The sequence below is a fragment of the Coenobita brevimanus genome, chromosome 81 (genome assembly GCF_032717465.1).
Source record: "Coenobita brevimanus isolate Jiangsu-jjx chromosome 81, ASM3271746v2, whole genome shotgun sequence".
Lineage (NCBI taxonomy): Eukaryota > Metazoa > Arthropoda > Malacostraca > Decapoda > Coenobitidae > Coenobita > Coenobita brevimanus.
In genome coordinates, this window is record NC_137034.1 from 52,151 (window position 1) to 75,000 (window position 22,850).

General features: G+C 46.8%; 1 protein-coding gene across 1 annotated transcript in view; it reads right to left on the minus strand.

Moving 5' to 3' along the window:
• Positions 1–3,213: 3,213 nt before the first annotated feature.
• LOC145409525 (uncharacterized) overlaps positions 3,214–22,850 on the minus strand; it is a 160,057-nt gene continuing 140,420 nt past the window's right edge. The window contains exons 6-9 of the mRNA XM_080279915.1: positions 9,723–9,806; positions 7,775–7,879; positions 5,486–5,698; positions 3,214–3,968 (exon numbers count right to left, since the gene is read on the minus strand). Of these exons, the coding sequence (XP_080136041.1) occupies positions 3,214–3,968; positions 5,486–5,698; positions 7,775–7,879; positions 9,723–9,806 (1,157 nt within the window). The remainder of the gene's footprint in view (positions 3,969–5,485; positions 5,699–7,774; positions 7,880–9,722; positions 9,807–22,850) is intronic.

A 22,850-nucleotide genomic window follows, 5' to 3' on the forward strand; every position in this document is an offset into this window, starting at 1 on the left:
TTCTGCCATAGTACAGCCTCACATTATCCTGTATGTTATTTATATCGCTTCCGTCAACAACATACAAGAGAACAATGAAGTGCAATGTGTAGAATGAATCGCTGTGGGAGAAATGTTACGAAATCTCCAAAGCCACTCATTCCTTCTTCTTTCAAATACAGTTCACAGTTACGACAGAAAATTGCTCGTAAGTTAGTTCGTAAACCTACCTCCAGTGATGTAAGACACTAACCTCGGTTCAACTTGATGCAGTCTTCCCTCGCCTTTCAATATAGAAAACGTTAACATTACCCTAAGCGGAGACTAACCTAAAGTATGTCTGGTTGCATGATATGTTTGGGGTGACAGCCTCTTGGTATAGTAAGGCAACTTATATCTCAATTATATAACAAAAGAAGGGCAATAACATTTCTACACATTAAATAACAATAATAACAGCAATAACAACTCCAATAAGAATGAATCACAGAAAGGTCGAAGTAGCAAGTGCACTTAATTTATGTCTGTATAAATGGCAATGTCTTATACGGCCACAGAACAAGGAGAACTGCCTTTGCTGACTTACATATTTACTTTCAGTCTTACAGGTAGATTTACAGTAATTTATTTGAACTCTTTCAAGGTCGTGACAACTCTAGTACTCTATTTCAGATATCGCCAATGATTTTGGTATGGTGAGAATGAATATACATGCCTGAGAATGTTGCTACTGGTACCATTAACTCTCTCATGATCGAAACAACTCTATTATCCCATGCCAGCTGGCGTCAGACGATTTTCTTCTGTTCAGTGAGTCTGAGAGCTTTGAGGAGCAATCTGCAAGGGCTTTATTACTTACGAGTTTGATCAATGATTTTTTTTTTTATCTTGCTACTCCCAGACGATTTTCTTCAGCTTTGGGGTGGCTTTTGGAACTGGAGAGCTTAACTGTGGCCTTCATTACACCTTCACTACAACAGGTCCCTCCCAGGCTGACTGAAATCGTCTGGGAGTGGCAGGAATAAAGAAGTAAAGACGCCACCTGCTTTATGGGGTTAAAACTCAGTGTACTTTATACAAATCTCTTGAACCAGACAGCATATTTTTCCTTTATTCTTGCTTCCTGCAGACGATTTTATCAAGCTTACAACAGGGGTTAATGAAGGCCATATCTAACCAGTATAGTCTAGAATAAGCTGAGTAAAATCGTCTGGTGATAGGAAGAAATATGACTTCCTAAAAATGAGCAGGTAAACTAAAACGATAACGTTTTCTTTCGTTCTAATTAAGCTACGGACGATTTTACTCAGCTTAGGGGAGACCATTTGTGTATAGGGGGTTGATGAAAGTTTAGTCTAACCCCTCCAGTTCGAAAAATCTCCCTCAAGCTTAAAAAAATAGTCAGATGTAGAAGAAATGAATAAGAGCTTAGGCAGTTCTGTGATGCTTGTGGACCTGCAGTTGATTCACTTTAACTTGGCTGGGATTTTCGTCCTTTTGCAGCTTATTTCCCATAGCTCAGTGGCAGAATAATATCGTACTATGGCTCTACATCCTCTCCATTGCACTTCTTCGTGACTAGCGCCTTACTCTAGTGTTTAATCTCCTAATAGACATCTTCTCCATAGCACTTCTTCATGACTAGGGCCTTACTCTAGTGTTTAATCTCCTTATAGACATCTCCATAGCACTTTTTCGTGACTAGCACCTTACTACGCAATCTCCTTATGGACATCATCTCCATAGCACTTCTTCGTGACTAGCATCTTACTCAAGTTCTTACATTCTCCTCGGGTAAGTAGACTCCGTAGCGCCTCTTCCTTAACGATTTGTTTTCCAGACTGCCCATTAATATCCTCCTTTTTTGGCTTCTTATATCTTTTTAATGACGACTTAGATTGCATGGATGACACACACGAATACAGCAACGGAGCAGAATCAGAAATAAACCGGTAAGGAAGAGGTGTTTGTAAGAATACCACTCTTACTCTCTTTCTACAGCTCACTAGTCAAGATGGAGAGATGCTACTTTTACGCCAAGTTAAAGTGAACAGCGTATGAGCATTGCACGATGTTGCATAGAGAAGCGTGCTTGGCGAGGCTTCTTGGCAAACATTATCACGTTATCAAGTCCAAGCTGTCTCTCTAGTCCTTTATACCGGGTGGCTGATGAGCAACGTGGTGACTGTGTGCTGCCTTTACCGTAAGCTACTTGGCAGGTAAGACTGGGGGCTAAGAAGAAGAAGAAGAAGAAAAAGAAGAAGAAAAAAGAAGAAGAAGAAGATAATGATGATGATGATGATGATGATGATGATGATGATGAGGAGGAGGAGGAGGAGGAGGTGAAGAAAAACAAAACGAAAAAGGAGGAGGAGGAGGAGGAGGAGGAGGAGTAGGAGGAGGAGGAGGAGTAGGAGGAGGAGGAGGAGGAGGAGGAGGAGGAGAGAGAGAGAGAGAGAGAGAGAGAGAGAGAGAGAGAGAGAGAGAGAGAATGCAATGGTTGAAAGATGAGATAAACCAAGAACGTGGTAACGAGATGGAGAAGGCAGCGTGTAGAAGTTTGGGGGAAGGTGGTGTGTAGTGAGAGGAGAGATCGTTGATGAACAGGGACAGATTTGGAAGTCCTATCGGGAATGGGCAGATAAGTGGAAGAATTAACAACAGATTTACCCTTTTAGTATGAAATTTTACATCTTCTAAAACGCGAGCTGAATGCCAGAGTAACTTGTGGTGAAAGGCAGCAATATCGGCGTTAAGACAGTGGACATAAAAGTTGCAACAGCGAGGAAGAGACAATGTTTACCAAAAAATATATCTCGCCTCCCGAAATCACGAGAAAAGGCTGTAGCTTGGCACATTTTAGGCACATAATAACAAGGTTCTCGACTAACAACAATAGAAAACGTAGTAAACAAATTTCTATCACATCAGCAACCCCCATTGATTAGATTTTTCACTTTCACTTTGTAAACTGTAGGTGATTTGCTTAGATTTATTATTTCGTAGAGCGCTTAGTTTTGATTTATACTTAGCTTTTAGATTCATATTTGATTAATATTCTTACCGATATTGATTATTATTCATAAAATGAGCACTAATGATTTGATTAAAGATGTAGATAATTTATGATACTTTCATTGGTCACATTCACTCGCAAGTCGTTCACACTTTGGTAACCCACACTTTTGTAACCACCTCATTATCATACTTTTAGAAATACGATTAAAGTTTGTTTTAATATCGCACAGGGCTCAGAGCATAATAATTCAGTCTGCCATGTTCTGCATCTGGCGTCTCGAACGGGAGTTTGATGGCCACATTGCGTTTGTTTAATTTTTTGGGGTCCAACTCCTCACAACTTTGCACCTCAACATCCTCCCTCACACCACTGTCTGTCCGCCTGGCTGAGTGGCCAGGCTCGGGGTGTGACTGTGAGTCAACAGAGTCAAGTGACTCACTTCGTATAATCTCCAGATCTGAAGTTTCTGAGTCAGAGTCACGTATCCATCGCCCCGACCTTCTTAACCTTGCTCGCTTAGGTCTCAGCGAGGTGTGTCTGGGACTGACATTTAGGGTTAGCGAACTCATATTTTCCACATCAGTTGAAGGTGTTCCTAAGTCCCCTCTTTTCAACTCAATCACCTCTGTTGGTCTGTCACCCCCCTGTGCCCCCCGCACCTCTCGTGACCCCTGTGACTGCAGCCAGTTCCTCGGGGGGCTGATGGTGTCATCCCCGCCTCGCCCGCCCTCCGGCCGCTCGTGTATGACGCTGGATTGTATATCTGCCGGTGACACTGACGCCCTGGCCCGCATCCTGAACCTGGCAGGACAGCAGGACACCTCAGGGATGAGGCTGGGGGCCTGGGACCCCTCTGTTGTTCCGCTCACCGAAGACCCCCTCTTACCACGCTCCATACTCGGGCTTACTTGTCGGTTGATTACCACCTCAATCTGCTCATCTGGAGTGGTGACCAGTGACGCTGTGTGGCCTGTTGGGAATACACACTGTCAGACACACCATACTGGATTTGATAGGAGACACGAGTGTTAAGTTAAAGGATAATGTGTATTTCATTTTTTTTTTATTTATATGTTAACCACAGCAGTATACTTGTATTTTGTGTGTGTGTGTGTGTGTGTGTGTGTGTGTGTGTGTGTGTGTGTGTGTGTGTGTGTGTGTGTGTGCAGAAAGATAGGAATCGAAAGTTGAAAAACTTAAAAAATAAACCCTTCCGAAGGAATTCAAGTTGTATGCAGGGTGGGGGGGAGTTAAAAAATAAGGAAGTTTCTGTGAAGCAACTCAAAAACTTATTAAAAAGCTTCTTTAGATTACCTTCCACTAAACATTTGTGAGGTGTGAAAGTGAAATGCAGCTTGGGAACCTAACAAACAATTTTTTAAAACCATGAACATAAAACGACAGTGGTATACGCATCATCATCATCATCACGACAAGAACAGGGTGAGCAGATTCCAGAAATACTAATGATAAAGCACAACAGTATGAGACGTATATATATATATATATATATATATATATATATATATATATATATATATATATATATATATATATATAAAGGCCAATTGAAATGGGCCACACAGTCATTCAGACATTATTCAAAGCCACTTCAGCTTTCACGTTCTTTTACACATTTACCCCTCCTTTCTATCACTTCACCGAGGCACTTTTGCCCTTCCACCTTTTCAGATCTGTCTCCATTCACCAGTACATCCCACAAAGAGTCACCCATCAGCTGACGTTACATATATGCGTTTACAGAAAGCGCCACCCCAAGCTTTACATAACCAAAAACATGGACTACAAGGCCATGCGGTTAGCCTTGTTTTAATGAAACTGCTTTCTTATTAAAGACCAACAGACGTATCATATATTATAGCTACATCGTGAAATGTTACCTCTTTCTGTCAAGGAAGCGTGTGTCTTCTTCACCCCCCCCCCCTCCCTGACTACGGACAGCTAGGAGATCATCGAAATCGCACTGCGTCCTGTGATTCTCGAGACTGGCCATGTAACACATCCTATATCCTCTTAATCAACTGACCATCGTATTAAACGTAGGCCCTTATGAACAGTTGTTATATCTTACTGAGTAGATGCACAATAATTATTTCTGTAGCTCTGAGTCCTCTCCATCATGAAAAATCGGGCAAGACCCATAATGAACACTTCTCACGATTTGCCAAGATGTACAGCGATGACTCTGGCAGCAGTACGTTCTGTTGGACGTGGTGGTTGAGCGACTAACATTCCCAACATCCACTCGGAGAAAAAAAATGTCCTCGAAAATGCATACACGTAACATTTCACGATCACGACTTATGTGAGAAATGCACAGCGATGATTTAGGTGACACTGCGTCCTGTTAATCTAGGAGGTTGAGCAGCTAACACAATACTCTCTCCACCATCCCTCCATCCATCACGACTTACCAAGAACACGCCTCCAATCCTGTCCACCATCTGTCAATCCCTCACGACTCACCAAGGAGATGGGCAGCGATGACCTTGGTGGCATTACGGCCTGTTAGTCTTGGTGGTTGAGCAGCTAACACCCCCAGCACCCTCTCGACCGTCTGTCCGTCCACCGCCCTCCCCCCTCTCACCGCGGCACCTGGCACTTGTCCTAGGATCTCAGCAGCCAGAGCGCGGGTGTTGAGGGGATGAACGTTCTCCTTGAAGAGGTGTTCGATGTTGCCTGTGGAGGACGGGGTTGTGTTAGAAGCGTTCATGTTCTCCTGACAGAACTGGGTGAATAGCAATTTGAACACTGTGTCGTTGCTACATGACATTCTATAAGCCTCTGAAGTTATGAGGTGGGAATATCTCCTTGGTTACTAGTCAAATCGGCTCTCCATTCTGACCACATCTGACTACTAACCGAGCTGGAAGGGGTTGGGATCTTTGCCAGGTTGAGACAGGAATGAGTTGCCTTGGTAGTCAAATTTGTCCTAAATTCTGACCATATCTAGGCATCAAACGAGCTGAAAGGGGTTAGGGATGTTTGCCAGGTTAGAGTAAGTCTACTACGGATGGAATGCTTAGCGATGATGATGATGATGATGATGATGATGATGATGATGATGATGATAATGTCTTATCGTTATCAACCCACTGAATGACGTCGTAAGTTATTGTCAGCCTCACACGATTATATTTTATGAGTTTAGGAGAGATTTAAAAAAGGATTACATACACATACAACCTTCATTAACCTCGTCAGTACAAGGGGTTTCTCCTAAGCTTAAAAAAATCGTCTGTCTGTCTGTTGTTATTGCATTCCCAGGCTAAGGACGTGAACCCAGTGGACTGCAGATTAGCTGGCCACTTCAACTGGTCGCTCCCAGAGGTGTTTTGGTTGGATTAATATGACATCGAAGTATTGGGCTGAAGTCAGTGTCCTCATCGTCAGTATTCTTCATCGTCAGTACCTTCGTCATTAATCCTTCCCCCTCTTCTTTATTTTCTTCTTCTTCCTCCTCGTCATCATCATCATCATCCTCATCAACATCATTTGTATCCTAATTATCATCACTTTTTATCCTCATCAACATCACGACACATTATCATCAGTCATCACCATTCCCATCATCAAAATATTACCACCATCACCACCACCACCACCATCATTCTAATCCATTTTTAATCATTTCAAAGAGTCTGGTGACATCAATCCATCCTTCATCCACCCATCCATCCCATGTTTCACCCATCTGTCCTTCTAATCGACCTTCCATCCATCAAACTTTCACCGATGGACCAATCCTCTATTTTTCCACTGAACAATCCAAATTTTCATCCATTCCTTATTCTTCAACCCATTCATCCACCATTTCATTCCTTCATTCCTTCGACCATCTTACCATCTATCCATCCTAATTTCCATCCATTCATCTATCCACCATCCCATGTTCCACTCAATCCATCCACCCGTCTCTTCAGCCTTCCATCCATTCATCTCACTTTTCACCCGACCAACTGTCCATCCACATACCCATCCATCCACTCATCCATCCATCCACCCATCTATTTACCCATCCATCCATCCACCAACCCATCTATCCATACATAGATCCATCCACCTATCCACCCATCCATCTATCCATCCATCCACCCATCCTCCCATCCATTCATCCATTTTGCCTTTCACCCGTCCATTAACTGATGTCATATTCCATCCAGTCATTCAATTTCTCATCCGTTCATTGAGCCGAATGACTCTCGACCATCCATCCATCCAGCCAGCAAGTCAGCCAGTCACTCATCCATCCATCTATTCACCCATCAAATTATCCACTCAGCTACCAATCAGTCCACCCAAAAATCCATCAAATCACCAACTCGACCATCCATCCAAACATCCATTCATCCATCCATCCACCCATCCATCAAATCATCTACTTGCTATCCATCCAAATACCCATTCATCCATCCATCCACTCATCCATCAAATCATCCACTTGCTATCCATCCATCCATTCATCCACCCGAACACCCAACCATCCATCCGACCATCCACCCGAACACCCGACCATGCACCCGACCATATCCATCAGACCACCCTACCATTCACCCTACCATCCATCCGACCACCCACTCTACCATCCATCCGACCATCCACCCTACCATCCATCCGACCACCCTACCACTCACCCTACCATCCATCCGACCACCCTACCATTCACCCTACCATCCATCCGACCACCCAACTATCCACCCTACCGTCCATCCGACCACCCGACCATTCCGACCATCCACCCTGTCACCCACCGACCTGCTGGGGAGTAATGCGCCACGACGATGATCTTGCCCGACCTACTTCTCGCTTTCCCGACGCCGAACTCCCGACTTGCCGACCACACCATCTGCGTGAAGGGGCCTGGGGGGGAGGGGGGTTAGAGTTACATAGATCACACAGACCTTACGATGTTTTTTGTTGACCTGGCCTTAAAATCTTGAACACATACACACACACACACACACACACACACACACACACACACACACACACACACACACACACACACACACACACCAGGAGAGTGAGGGTCAAACTCTTAAGTGGCTTCATATACTACGCCCGTAACAGCTCTTCCTTAGTGATTTATTATACACATTACACTTAAATAGCCTCCTTTATGTTATTGATACAGACACGCAAAAATGAATCGCTGGTGAAAAGACGTTACGGAATCAACAAGGCTGAAAACTAAAGAGGAAGAAGGAAGTGAGAGAGAGAGTGGTGAGACGGGCTTGTGAGGCTGGTGTGTGTGAGTCCCTTATTCTCTTTCCCTAAGCGATTTATTTTGTTTATTACACCTTACTGTCGTCTTCTGTGGTATTTAAAGCCTTCTAATATTGCCATACTATGCATAAGTAACGTCCAAAAAGATATTAATCACCCATATCCACAAAATAAATCGCTAAGGAAGAGATGTTAGGGAGCTTCCTTAACAGACGAAAATACGAACTCAGAATTTTTTTCATCTTAAGGACTCTAGCACTTCTTCGTTACTAGCACATTTTTATATATTTAATTGTCTATAATTTTTGTTCCCTACTGCTGTAACAAATCGATATAAAAAAACATAAGTAACATATACGAGGATGGTAGGCTGAAATATGGAAACTAAATCGCTAAAGAAAGGGTGTTACAAAGCCTCAGAAGGTGGTGAGAATACGAATATTTGTTGTGACCATTCTGGATGAGGTATTTATCTATCTATCTACAGTATCTATCTATCTATCTATCAATCTATCCACCTATGCAATGAGAGAGTGTGTGTGTGTGTGTGTGTAATTAATTCACCGGGTCGGTCAGGATCACTTGATGGTCGTGATTGTCAGCTTTTACCCTCCCGGAAAGGAGCTGAGAGCTCATATAGTCCGATCTAAGGGCAAGGTTGTGACCTTCACACACGCACACACCCGTCCCCTTGCTCAAGGGGGACAGTAACCACCCACTTCGTCAGTGAAACTTTTCGCAACCTGAGCGAGGCGCGAACTCCCGTCCACCAGTTGGCAAGCGGGAACGTTACCACTGCATCAGCGAGCGATGTGTGTGTGTGTGTGTGTGTGTGTGTGTGTGTGTGTGTGTGTGTGTGTGTGTGTGTGTGTGTGTGTGTGTGTGTGTGTGTGTGATTAAGAAAAAAAACAGGAGGGTAGTAGGTATGATCAAACAGCAGGAGGAACGGAAAAATAATTAGGATCTCCCCTCCAAAAATAGAAAGGAAAAAAAGAAAAGAAAACATTATGCGAAGACAGACTCAAGAAAAATAGAAGAAAAGAGTATCTATCTATCTATTGCCAGACGCCTCAATCCCGTTTGGGGTGGCCACAAACAAATCGCCTCCAAGTCGCCCTGTCCCCCGCCATTTCACTGCCCTGCTCCCAACTCACACCCCCCTCTCTCATATACCTCTCCATGTCTATAAAAAGGAAGACAGTCGTAGAAGTATACGTAAAATATATAAAAGTAGGTAAAAGAAGGTAAGAATTATGCCCAAGTCCCCCCAGTGTGTTAAACGTAGATAAATTAATGTATAGTTGTGATCAGGAATTCGCGCCACTTTAGGACGAATAAATATGAAACTCTTTACACATTATTCTGGAAAATTTGACGGGTTCCTAAGACAGACTAGCTAGGTTTCATAAGTTATTGTTCACTCTCGCGTAATTTATCGTAGTGGATCGATATTAGCGTTCGCGGTTTTAAGTCTTACCTTGCGACGCTTGTAGAACCTCCGGGGGCCTGTTGAACCTGTACTGCCTCACCCCGCTGTACCAATACGCCGCTACCTCCTCACCTGCGGTGCAAGGGGGTTACTTTAGGATTTTATTTTGTAGGATGTTAAGTTGTCTGTACCTTCAAGCGTCCTAGATTTAAGGAGGGATAGGAACTCTGTATTCGTTGTCCTTCCCTTCTTCCTCCCTCAAATTATCGTTTCCCCTTCCTCCCTCCCTAGTTTCCCCCCCTTCCCTTTCCCCTTTCCCCAGTTACTCTCCCCTCCCCTTCCCCTCTTTCCCAGTTACTCTCCCATCCTCTTCCCCCCTCCCCCAGTTATTCTCCCTCCCCTTCCTCCCTAACCAGTTACGCTCCCTACCCTCTTATTAACCCCCTTATTAACCCCCTCCCCCCCTCACTTCCTGCCCTGTTACAGCTCCCTCTCCTCCCTTCCTCCTCAGATACCCTTCCCTTCTCTTTCTCGCTCTCTCCTCTGTTACGCCCCCTTTTCTCCCCACCTCCCCAGTAACTCTCCCTGCCCCTTTACCTTCCTCTTCCCAGCCCTCTCCAGTAACCCTCCCCGCCCTTCCAATCACCCTTCCTATCCCAGTAAACCTCCCTTCCCAGTTATCCTCCCTTACTTTCCTTGCTCCCCCAGTCACTTTCCCTTCCGTTCCCTCTCTTCTCATTTACCATCCAATCTCTCATCTTTTATTTAACTCCCCCCCTTCCTCCCAAGTTATTCTCCCTTCCCCTTCCCTTCCTCCCCAATTATCCTCCTCCTTCCTCGTATTACCCCCTCCCACTTCACTTCCTCTCCAGTTACCTTCCTCCTCTCCCCATCCCCTCACTACCCAGTCAAATTTATTCCCTTTCTCTCCCCTCACTCCCTACCCAAGTTACCCTGCCCTCTCTCTCTTTCCCTTCCCCTCCACTCTTCCTCCATCCCTCCCCCTCCCCGCTCTCCCTCCTTCCCTCTCCTTCACGCCTTCCTTCCCTCCCTCTTTCCTCCTCCTATAAATAATAAATTCAATAGTAATAAAGATGAGGGATGCCAGGCCAGAGGTACGTCCTTTGCTATAGCCCATCCATACCAACCATCCATCCAACCTTCCATCTCTTCTTCCAGCCTCCCATCCATCCATCCAACCTTCCATCCATTCTTCCAGCCTCCCATCCATCCATCCAACCTTCCATTTATCTATCCAGTCTTTCATCTATCTGCTCTGCCTTCTATCCATACATTTAATCTTCCAATCATCGATCCATCCATTCATCTATCCATCCATTCATCCATCCATCCATCCATCTATTCATCCATTCATTCATCCATCCATCCATCCGTCCATCCATTCATTCATTCATCCATCCATCCATCCATCCATTCATTCATTCATTCATCCATCCACTCATCCATCCATCCATCTATTGACTGACTGATTGCCTGACTGACTGATTCATCCATCCATCCATCCATCCACCCATTGATCTAACCTTCCAACGATCCATTCATCCATGCAAACATCCATCCAACATTCCATTCGTATGGTTAACCAGTCAACCAACAACCTACCATCCATTCATCCAACCAAGAAGGAGTGAAAGAAGAAATGATGGGAGGAAGGAGGGAGGAGGAGAGGTAAGGGAGGAGGAATATTGGAGGAGGAAGGGGTGGTAGGAGGAGAGGTAAGGGAAGGAGGGATGGGGAGGAGGAGGAGGAGGAGAGGTGGGGAAAGAAGAGGTGGGAGGAGGAGAGGTAAGGGGAAGAGGGATGGAAGGAGAAGGAGGGAGACGTGGAGAGGGAGGGAAGAAGTAGGAGAAGAAGAGGCTGTAGGAAGACGAAGTGTGGGAGGAGGCAAGGTGAGGAGAAAGAGTAAGGAGAAGAGAGGTGGGAGGAGGAGGAGGAGGAGGAAAGGTAAGGGGGAAGGAGGAGGAAGGGTAAGGGGGGAGGAGGAGGAGGAGAGGTGGGAGGCAAGTAAGGATGAAGGAAAAGAGGAAGAAAGAGAAGGCCACAAGAGAAAAAGGAAAAGGCAGAAGAGAAGGATCAGAAAGGAAGGAAGGGAAGGGAGAAAGGAGTATGAAGAATGAAAAAGAATAAGAGGATGAAGAAGAGGGAGAGGAAGAGAAAGAAGAGGAGGGAGAGGAAGAATGAGAAGGGAGGGGAGAAAAAGAGAGAACATTGATGGGTGGAAGAAGGAAAGAAGGAGAGGTTACCAAAGAGGAAATGGAAAGGAGAGGAAGAAGACGAGAGTAAAAAGAGGAATAGAAACAAAAAATAATGACAGAAAAGATAGGAAATGGAAGAGAAAGAGAAGAAAGGAAGAGATGAGAAAGGAAAAGAAGACATGAAGACAAAGAAGAGAAATGAGGGAAAGGAAAAGGAGTAAAGAAAATAATAAAACTGAAAAAGAATGAACAGAAATGAAAGTGAGATGAGAAAGGTGAGTGGAGGTGAGAGGGAGAGGATATAAAAGGAGATGAGTAAATATGGGAAAGGGAAAAGAAGGGAAGGAGGAAAGGGGTAGAGGGAATGGGAGCGTGAGGGGAGAGAATGAGAAAGGGGGAGGAAAGAGGAGGGGAGGAATAAAGGGAAAAGGGAGGGAAGAGGAAAGAGAGGGGAAAGAAAGAAGGGGATAGGTAAAGGGAAAGGCTGGGGAGAAGGTGGAGAAACTGAGGGGAGAGGAAAGAGAGAGAAGGGGGAGGGAAAGCGGGAGGAAAAAGGGAAAAGTATGGGAAGGGGGAACAGGATGAGGATGGGGAAAGGGGAGGGAAGAAAAGTGGAAAGAAGGGGGGGAGAGGATGGGGAGGAGGGGAAAGGAAGGGGTGGGGTGAAGATATGAAGGATGAGGAGGAGAGGGGGAGAGAAGGAGGAGGGACTGAGAAAAGGGAGGGAAGAGGGAGAGATAAAGAATAGAGGGGAGGGGAAGAGGAAAGGGAGGAAAGGAAACAGAAGAGGGGAAGGTGAGGGCAAGAGGAGGAGCAACGAGAAGAGAGATGAGGGGAAGGATAGAAGTGGGAGAGAAGGATGGGGAAGGGAGAGGCGAGGACGGAGAGATAAACGAGATGAAGGAGAGAAGAGAGGGGGGTAAGGGGAGAGGAAGGAGTAGGGGGGAGAAAAGAAGAAGAAGAAGAAGAAGAACGAGAGAGAGAGAGAGAGAGAGAGAGAGAGAGAGGTGAACGGGTGGAAAGGGAAGGAGAGGGGAAACGGTGGGAGTGGGGGAGAGGAATGGGAGTGGGAAGCGGAGAGAAAAGGCAGGAGGGGGGGAAGGAAAAGGGGGAAGGGGAGAAGTAGGGCAGGAGAGAAGGAAGGGGAAGGTGGAGGGGGAGGAGGAATGGGAGGAAAAGAGGGATGGCGAGGGGAAAGGGAAGGGGAGAAGGAAAGGGAAGGACAGGGATGGAGGAGAAGGGGAGGGGAAAGGTGAGGGAGGAGGGAAAGAGGAATGGGGGTTGGGAGGAGGAAAGAGGGCGGGAAGTGGAAGGGCAAGGGGAGAGGGGGGAGAGGGGAGAGGAGGGGAAGGGGACGGGAATGGGAGGGGGAGGGAGAGGGAAAGGGGAGGGGGGAGAGGGAGAGTAGAGGGGGAGAGGGAGAGTTGAGGGGAAGGGGGAGAGTAGAGGGGAAGGGGGAGAGTAGAGGGGAAGGAGAAGGACAGAAGGGGGAGGGAAGAGGATGAAAGGAAGAGGGAGAGGGGAAGGGGGAGGGGGAGAGGAGGGGGAGGGGGAAGAAAGGAGGAAAGGGGGAGGGGGAGAGGAGGGGGAGGGGGAAGCACGTGTACACCTGCATGAAGCGTCCCCTTTAGGCGGGTGAGGGGGAGGGGAGGGAGGGGTAGGGGAGATTTAGGGGGAAGGGGGTAGGGGGAGAGGGAAGAGGGGACCCTTACCTGGACCACGCCTAAACCTCACCTCTCTCGCCCCTCCCTTCTTTGCTCTCTCTCTCTCTCTCTCTCTCTCTCTCGTTTCCTACTTTCGTCTTTTCCTTCTGTCTGTCTGCCTCTGTCTTCCTGTCTGTCTGTCTCTGCTTTTGCCTGTCTCTCTTTCTCTGCTTCTGTCTGTCTGTCTGTCTGTCGGTCTCTGTTTTTGTCTGCCTGCCTGTCTGTCTGTCTTTCTGTCTGTCTGCCTATCAGTTCTAGTCTGCCTATCTTTCTGTCTCTCAGTGTGTCTGTCTGTGTGTCTGCCTGTCCCTGTCTGTCTCTCTGTCTGTACGTGCCTGTTCGTCTTTGGCTGTCTGTCGCTGTCTGTCTACCTCCCTTTCTATCTGTCTGCCTGTCTATTGATTCTTGTCAGTCTCTCTCTGTCTGTCTTTCTGTCTGTCGGTTGGTCTTTGTCTGTCTGTCTGTCTCTGTCTGTCTGTCTGTCTGTCTGTCTGTCTCTGTCTGTCTGTCTGTCTCTCTCTCTCTCTCTCTCTCTCTCTCTCTCTCTCTCTCCCCTACAACCTTTTCCCTCCGGAGTAACATATCTCCTGCCCGGTCCTCTTTCTCTCCATCTCTCCCTCTTCCTCTTAAGCTCCTGTCACCCTTCCCTTAGACTCTCTCTCTCTCTCTCTCTCTCTCTCCAAAGGATATTTATTACACCCGCTTTAGTGAAGCGTGAAGCCAGGAGAGGGTGTTACGTTTTTCTCGACGTGTGTGTGTGTGTGTGTGTGTGTGTGTGTGTGTGTGTGTGTGTGTGTGTGTGTGTGTGTGTGTGTGTGTGTGTGTGTGTGTGTGTGTGTCAACAAAATAACCGAAACAATTTTTATCTCATTTTGAACAAATTTGGTGGAAGGGTTGAAGGTCACCCAAGGAACTGACCCACTGTTTCTGAGAACTAAAGAGAAAAAATAAATAAAGGTCACTTAGCCAGGTGAAATTTAGCAGCTTATTACGGATTTCCACCAAACTTAATGGAAATGTTTGGGGTCAGGCAAGAATACAGGGATTCGTCAGGTAGGAATAAAGGGATTCGTCATGTAAGGAAAAAAAGGATTCGATCTTGAGAACAATCAAAGGTCAAGGTCACACGAAAAGGTCAAATGTCAACGATACAGGGCAAGATAAACAGTTCTAATCTGATTCGGACCAAGCTTCCTGGAAGGGTTAAGAGTCAGGCAAGAATGAAGTAAGTGGATTTTGAGAACTATCAGCCGAAGGGCAAGGTCACAGTGCAAAGTCAAATGTTAGGCCCGGTGATCAGTTCATTTATTGATTTATTCACTTCGTTATGGCGGTAAACAAGTTCTTTTCATAAAGTAACCAGAACTTTATTCTTGTATATCTCCCTGTGAGTTAACCCTTCCCCTGCCACACACGTTCATTATTCAGCTTAACACAAGACCACTACCATAGGGCAAATCCTACAAGTGAAAGAGTTAGCATCTACAGTATATCTATAACTGATCTTTTTTATATGCTTTTCTCGCTGCTACACACAGTTCGTCATTCTATATATGCTGACACCAGAGGGCTTGGCTGAGCTGAGAGAAATCCTGGCTGCACAAAGCGTGTGAGCTGTCCCTTCTCTGGTATAGTATGAAAAACACATTCTAGGACTGAAGGTGTTAAGGATAGTGGTGTGAGCGAGGGAATGTGGCCTGGAGGGAGGGAAGGCGGGAGGGTGGACTGCACTGGGTAAACACTGAGGCTGAGGCCTGACGGGTGGGGAGGGCAGCGGGGAGGGAAGTTGTCATGATTTTGTACGGAACTCTTAGGGACTCAAAATACTGTAAATATTTGGTAAAATCAGAGTATACACACACACACACACACACACACACACACACACACACACACACACATATATATATATATATATATATATATATATATATATATATATATATATATATATATATATATGTATATATATATATATATATATATATATATATATATATATATATATATATATATATATATATATATATATATACAGAGTAATAAACTCCTCAGGCATTATATCCGTAAATGTCTTCTTACGGGAGTTTATTTACAACAAAGTTTATGCTTTGGAAAATAGTAAAGACCTTTTACAGACGTTCTGCATATAATCTGTATTTTAATATGTCGTATAAGAAGGACGGGACGGCTTCTAAGCAACCCAAAGCCCTTCCTTATCTGCCCGTGTAGCCTGGGGTGGGGATAATGACGCACTGGGGAACCAACCAGGCATTGTTTGCCCTGCGACCAACAGAGTTTTTCATCTGAACAAAATCGTCTGTTGTCAGCCAGTATAACGCACATAGTGGCATCCACGGTGGCGAAAGGATTAATAATAATTTTAAACTATTGAACTTAAAGGCTTTATCTCAGATGAAAATTGTCTGGTGTCCCCCCCAAAAAAAAAAAAGAAAAAGAGTCCAAACACAGTGATGGAATCTTCATTTTCTGAGGTAACTTAGCCTACCTACTTCATTTATGTCTTGAATATATTCAGCATCATCCTCACAACAGAAACTGCGCCGGTGTCGTTGTGTAATGAAAAATATTCTTTTTAATCAGTTTGATCTAAAATCTTGTGTACAAACAACGTTGTGTGACGCATCACATGGTGCAGGTTTCTAAGATCTCACCCTCTTCTCGACCTAGAATAATATGAAAGAAAATGCAACGGTGTGCTGTGTGATTTAAAAGCCCACACTCGCTACGTGCGTGATGTCAGTTCCCTCACTTCGGTAACTGTGAGAGTTGCAATTGCATTTGAGGGACCAGCTCCCGTCCCATATGCTGTGCACGGCTGGCCAGTGACGTTGTTGGCACCTCTAGGCAGTTTTATTATTTGTTTCGTACTGATGCCATCCATTCATCCGTCATCCAACATCCTTCTTCCCCCCACCCATCAGGAGCGTATGGGTTCTGGCCTAGGCTACTCTGTCCCGACATTAAGACAAGGATGACCAGTCGCACACGCCCCTGAGCGGCATTGTGTGAGTAATAAAGCCCAGCCATCCCTCTGATGGAAATCGTTACAGACTCAATTCGGTTGGAGCGCCTTAGCCCACTAGACCACTAGGCGTCATTTGGTTATATGGCTACCACCCAGTTTAATAACTAATTTTTTGGGCTACAGGACACCAAATTTGGTTTGTCAGTCAGTGCAGAGTCACCTGAAAGCAGTACTACATGAAAGGAGTGGATGATGGGTGCCCACACCTACCAGAGCTCCACCTACCACAAACTCATGACTCCTGGCATACAAAACCAGTTTGTATATAACCGCTGGCAAATATCTCCACTAACCCTCCCATATGATGACATGCCTTCAGTGATGAAGCCTTTTTGTCACACTCATAAGGGGTAGACCAATCCAGTGTGTGTCCCTGACTGTATCATTCACTCACTCATCCACTGAGTCACCGTAACTATCTGAAGGGAGGAATCTAGGAAGCTGCTACTGTAGTTTTAAGAGAAACACACTTATGGGGCTGTGTTGAGGGATGAAGGTCTAGGTTGTGTGCCTGGTGTGTGTCTGGGGCGTGTTGAGATGTGCCTGAGGTGCGTATGGTGTGCAGCTGTGGTGTGTGTAGTGTCTGTGTCCCAGCGATATGCCCAAAGACAAAGAACACCTTTTAGGACGTGTCGGAGTAATGGATATGGTTGGGGTGGACGAGGCTATAAAAAATGTCCTGTGTCTTGTATTCTTCTTGATACCTAACGATTTTCTTGAATTTAGGATGCCACCAGGTAATGATAGGGATAACGATGAAAAAAAAATCAGTCCTGTGAATAAAATGGTACGAAGAGAACAAAATGATATAAAAAGCATCACAGTGGAAGGTTACTCAAGCCATCACAGGATAATCTTTCGTACCTTAGTGAAGGAAATGGCTTTGGTGGCTGACAGGGGTAAAACAATGCAGAACAGTGTGTGTGTGTGTGTGTGTGTGTGTGTGTGTGTGTGTGTGTGTGTGTGTGTGTGTGTGTGTGTGTGTGTGTGTGTGTGTGTCCATTGTTAACTATGAAGGAGGGTGGCGTGTATGAGTTTACGAGGGGACATCATGGCCTCACTGTACACTTTATGGGGACTCTGGGGGGTAGGGGAAAGGAAAGGGGACGAGGGAAGGGGGGAGGGGAAGGGGGAAGGGAGGAGGGGAAGGGGGAAGGGAGGAGGGGAAAGGGGGGTGGGAAGGTGAATCGGGGGGAAGTAGGAGACAGAGGGAGGAAGGATAATTGGAGAAAAAAGGGGAGAAAGAGGGATAAAAGGGGAAGGAGGAAGAGTATTAAGGGATGGGTGGATTGGGAGAGAGAGGGTACTGGGAAGGGTAGATAGGAGTTACTGTGAAGGGGACGGTAAGGGGGAGGGAAGGAGGTATACAGTGCAGGGAGGAAGATAACTGGAGAAAAGAGAACTGGAGGAGGGAAGAAAGAAGGTAAGGAAGGAAGGTAGAGTGGAAGAAAAGGAGGAAGGGAAAGGAAGGAGGAAGTGGAAGGGAGATGAGAGGAAGGAGGAAGTGGAAGGGAGATGAGAGGAAAGAGGCACTGGGGGGGAGGTGGGAAAGGGAGCAGGAAAATGGGAGAGGAAGGACAGGTGGAGAAAAGGGAACTAAAAGAGGTGATGAAAGGTGGGGAGAGGAGGGAGAGTAGTAAAAATGGGGGGGAGGGATAGGAGGTCGGGTGGAGGTGAGGGAAGATTGTCGGGAGTTAAACAGAGGAAGAAAAGCAAGTGTGGAAAAGGAAAGGAATATAAAGAGGGGAGGAAGGGGGGAACCTGAGATAAGGTGGGAAATTTGTGAAGGTGAAGAGAGACAGCAAGGAGAGTGGAAGAACGAGAGTAACTGGGTAAGAGAAAAACTAAGTAGGAGAGGGAACTGGGGGGAATGGGAATGAGGAAAGACTTGGGGAGGTTTGGAGAGGAGAGAGAGAGCTGGTATTGGGATGCTGGAAGAGAAAGGATAATAAGGAAAAGATCTGAGATGAAGTGACTGGGAGGAGATATACTTGAGAAATTACCTCCCCCACACCATCATTGCGTCCCACACCAGGCGCCACATCCGGGCTTTTCCACTGAGAGTTTAACTGCCTAGCAAATGACGAGTATCTTTTGCCACCTCAAGTAACATCATACAGCTACGCATAAACGAACATACTGTGTCTCTCTAATATACTCCTTGAGCTTCATTCACACTACCACTGCAACCCTGCATCATCTACACCTCACGACCACCTCCACCACCACCACCACAATCAGCACACCACGACCACACTACCATTACACAACCGACAGCACCAGCACCACCTCCACCACACCACAGCCACCACTATCACACCACAACCACTCTTACCACCACACCCAAACACCACAAAAACCGCCACAATCACCACACCGCCACCACTGCTACAACATCACTCAGCAACCCAACCAACTCTAGATACAAGAACAAGATAAAGGAAGTAAAGAAAAAACTGAGAAATTTTATAAGAGAAAACGATTACCCTTACATAACTGTGGTAAATTTTGACCTTCCCTCCTTCCCACTGGTGATTCTCCCCCCTCCCCTCTCGAAAAATGACTCCCTCCCTCCCTCCTTCGGCAAAAAGTTACTCCCTCTACCTCCCTCCTTCCTCCCTAAGTCGTACTCGTTCTCTCTTCCCTCCCATCCCTCCAAAAGCGACTCCCACCCCCCTCCCTCCAAACGCTACTCCCACCCCCTCCCTCCAAAAGCGACTCCCACCCCCTCCCTCCAAAAGCGACTCCCACCCCCTCCCTCCAAAATCTACTTCCTCCCCTCCCTTCCTCCCTCCAATAGCTTCTTTATCTCTCATCCCTCCAAAAGCTACTCCCTCTCCTTCCCTCCCCTTTGATACGTCTACCCTCTCCCTCCCTTCCTCCCTCCTCAGGCTTTCTTCTCCCTCCCTCCCCCGTCCCCTCTGAATCTTACTTCTCCCCTCCTTTCCTCCCCTCCATAGTCCCCCATTCTCCTCTCCCTCCCTCCCTATATTGTCAGGTTCCTCTCGTTATTATTATTTTTTCCCCTCCCCAGTGTTTCTCTCTCTGTCTCTTTCTCTGTCTGTCTGTCTGTCTGCCTGTCTGTCTGTCTGTCTGTCTTTCTCTCGTCATTCCACCCCTTCTTTTTCTATTTCTTTCTCCCTTTTGCTCACTCTCTTTCTTTCACCCTGTTCCATTTACCCAGAGTCGTTCTTTCTCCATATTTCCCCTCCCTCCCTCCCTCCCTCCCTCCCTCTCTCTCTCTCTCTCTCTCTTATCGTGGACTGTCTTAGCTTAGATGGAGGGTAGAGGAGAGGGAGAGAGGGGAAGAAGGATGCAGGAGGGAGGGGAAGGGAAGGGAATGAAGGGGAAGGGATAGGAGAGAAATGTGAATAAATTTTGTATGCAGGAGGGAGGTGAAATGAAAGAAGGGAAGGGAAATAGAGTGGAATGGGGTTGGAAGGGAGGGGGGAGGAAGGCAAGGATGAGGGAGAGGGGCAAGAGGAAAGGAAGGGAGGGAAAGGAAATACAAGGGATGAAAAGGGGAGGAAGATGGGAAGAAAGATGCAGGAAGGAGGTAAGGGGAAAGGACGGGGGAGGGAAAAGGAAAGGAGGGAATGGAGAGGAAGGGGAAAGGAAGGGAAGGATGCAGAAAGGAAAGGGAGGGAAGGAAACAGAACGGAAGGGAGGGGGAGGGAGGGGAAAAACGATATAGACAAGAAGGGAAAAGTTATGGATGGCTTTGGACACTGGACACTGACGCGGTTATCTCACGCTAAAATGGCACCCACCAGGCCCCACTCACTCTTCTTTTGTCCATCCCTTGGTTTCGCTCGCCTTTTGTTTTCTCTTGTTCCTCTGTTTTTACCGGTGCCTATTTTTGTCTCCCTGTCTTATCTTTGTTACACCAGTCTCTTTTTTTTTTTTTTTTTTTTTTTACCCGCGTCTGCTTTTGTTCCTCCCTCAGCCTTGTTTTCATGTCAACTCACAGCCCCTACCCAACTCGGCCCTTCCTGCCCCACCCTGCCCTGCCCTCCCCTACCATGCCCCACCCTGTCCTGCCCTCCCCCACCATGCCCCACCCTGTCCTGCCCTCCCCCACCATGCCCCACCCTGTCCTGCCCTGCCCCACCATACCCCACCCTGTCCTGCCCTCCCCCACCATGCCCCACCCTATCCTGCCCTGCCCCACCATGCACCACCCTGTCCTCCCAAACCATGGTCTGCCTTACCCTGCTCCACTCTGCCCTGTCCTGCCATAGCTTACCCTGGCGTACCCTGTGCCACCTTACCTTTTATCCTGCCGTGCCGTACCGTGTCCTGCTATACCCTGCTTTCTCCTACCCCGCCGTGCCCTGCCCTTCCTTCCCCGAACCGGTCCTGCTCCACCTTGTTCTACCCTACCTTGTTCTACCCTACCTTACCGTACCCTACTTCACCTTACCCTACCCTACCGTGCCCTGCCTTATCCCACCCTGCCTTGGCCTGCCCTACCTTACCCTTCCTTATCCAACTCTGACCTACCCTATTCAGCCCTGTCCTACTTTACCCTTCCTTGTCATGCATTGCTCTGTTTTTCCCTACCCTGCCCCTCCCAACCCCGCAATGCCCTTCCCTACCTTGTCATATCCGGTCCTGCCCTACTATGCCCTGTGTTTGTTTTTTTCTTACCCTAAGTTGCTCTGTCCTGCCCTGGTCTACTCTGTTCAGTTCTGCTCTTCCCTGCTCTGCCTTATCCCTTTCCGCTCACCTTGCCCTGCCCTGCCCTGCCCTGCCCTGCCCTGCCTTATCCTTTTCTGCTCTACCTTGCCTGCCTTATCTTGTCCAGCCCTATCCTGCCCTGCCCTGCCCTGCTTTGCGCTGCGCTGCCTTACTTTCCTTTACCTTGCCCTGCCCTGTTCAGCTCTACCCTACCCTTCACTGTCCCACCCTGCCCTGCCCCACCTTGCCCTACCTTGTCCTGCCCTGTACATTATGCAGGGCGCCACCAACCTCACTCCTCAAGAATCACAAATGTGGAAGGATGCAGGAGGAAGGTAGGAAAGGAGGAAGAATGAAAGGAGTGGGAGGAGGGAGGAGGGATGGGAGGGAGAATAGGGGTGGAAAGGAAGGAGGGAGGGAGAAAGGATAAAAAGGAAGGAGGAAGCAAGGAAGGAGGGAGAGAGAAAGTATGAAAAGTAAAGAGGATGAATGGAGGGAGGGAGGGAGAAAGGATGAAAAGGAAGGAGGGAGAAAGGAGGGAGGTGAGGATGTAGAAGAAAAGGGAGGAGGAAGAGAGGGAGAGATAGGAGGGAGGGAATGAGGGAGGGACCAGAGAGAGGGAGGGAGGGAGGGGGGCTGTGGATGTAGAAGGAGAATATGTGAGTCGAGGGAAGGGGAGAAGACAAGGAGGGAAGGGAGGCTTCGGGAGTGGGAGTAGTGGAGATGGGGAGAAGAGTAGGAAAGAAGGGGAGGATATGGAGATGTGGGTGAAGGGAGTAAAGGAATGAGAGGGAGGGAGATGTGAAGAAGTAAAGAAGGAGGAGGAGGAGGAGGAGGAGGAGGAAGGGAAATGTGGTACAGATAAATGTCAGAATGTTGAGGGGGGGGAAGCAATAAAGGAGAGGTGAATATAAAAAAAGGAGAAAGAGAATGGAGAAGAGAAGGAAGAGGAAAGTAGGAAGGGAGAAAGGAAGGAAAAGAAGAGGGGAAGGAGGGATGAGGAAGGAGGGACGAAGAGGGAAAAGAGAAGAATAGCATAAGAGGAAGAACTGGAAGAGAAAAAGAGAGAAGTGAAGGAAAAGAAGATGGAAAGAATGAAAAGAACACGAGATGAAAGAAAAAGAGAAAATGGAAAAAGAGAATTATGGATAATGGAGAGGAAAGAGAGAGTTTAGGAGAAAGAGAACCAGGAAGAGGTGGAAGAAGAGATGGAAGAGAGAAAGAAGGGGAAAAAGGAATAGGAAGACAGATGTGAATGGAGAAATAGTGACCAAGGAAAAGAGACAGGGAGATATGAAGAAAGAAAGAGAGACTACGAAGAGAGAGAGAGAGAGAGAGAGAGAGAGAGAGAGAGAGAGAGAGAGAGAGAGAGAGAGAGAAACGGAGGTCGAGCATCTAAATGGGACAGAAGCCAGGGGGACCAAGAAAAAACCGAGAGAAAAAAAGTAAATTTGTTCGTGAGAGAGAGAGAGAGAGAGAGAGAGAGAGAGAGAGAGAGAGAGAGAGAGAGAGAGTTACCATTGCTTGA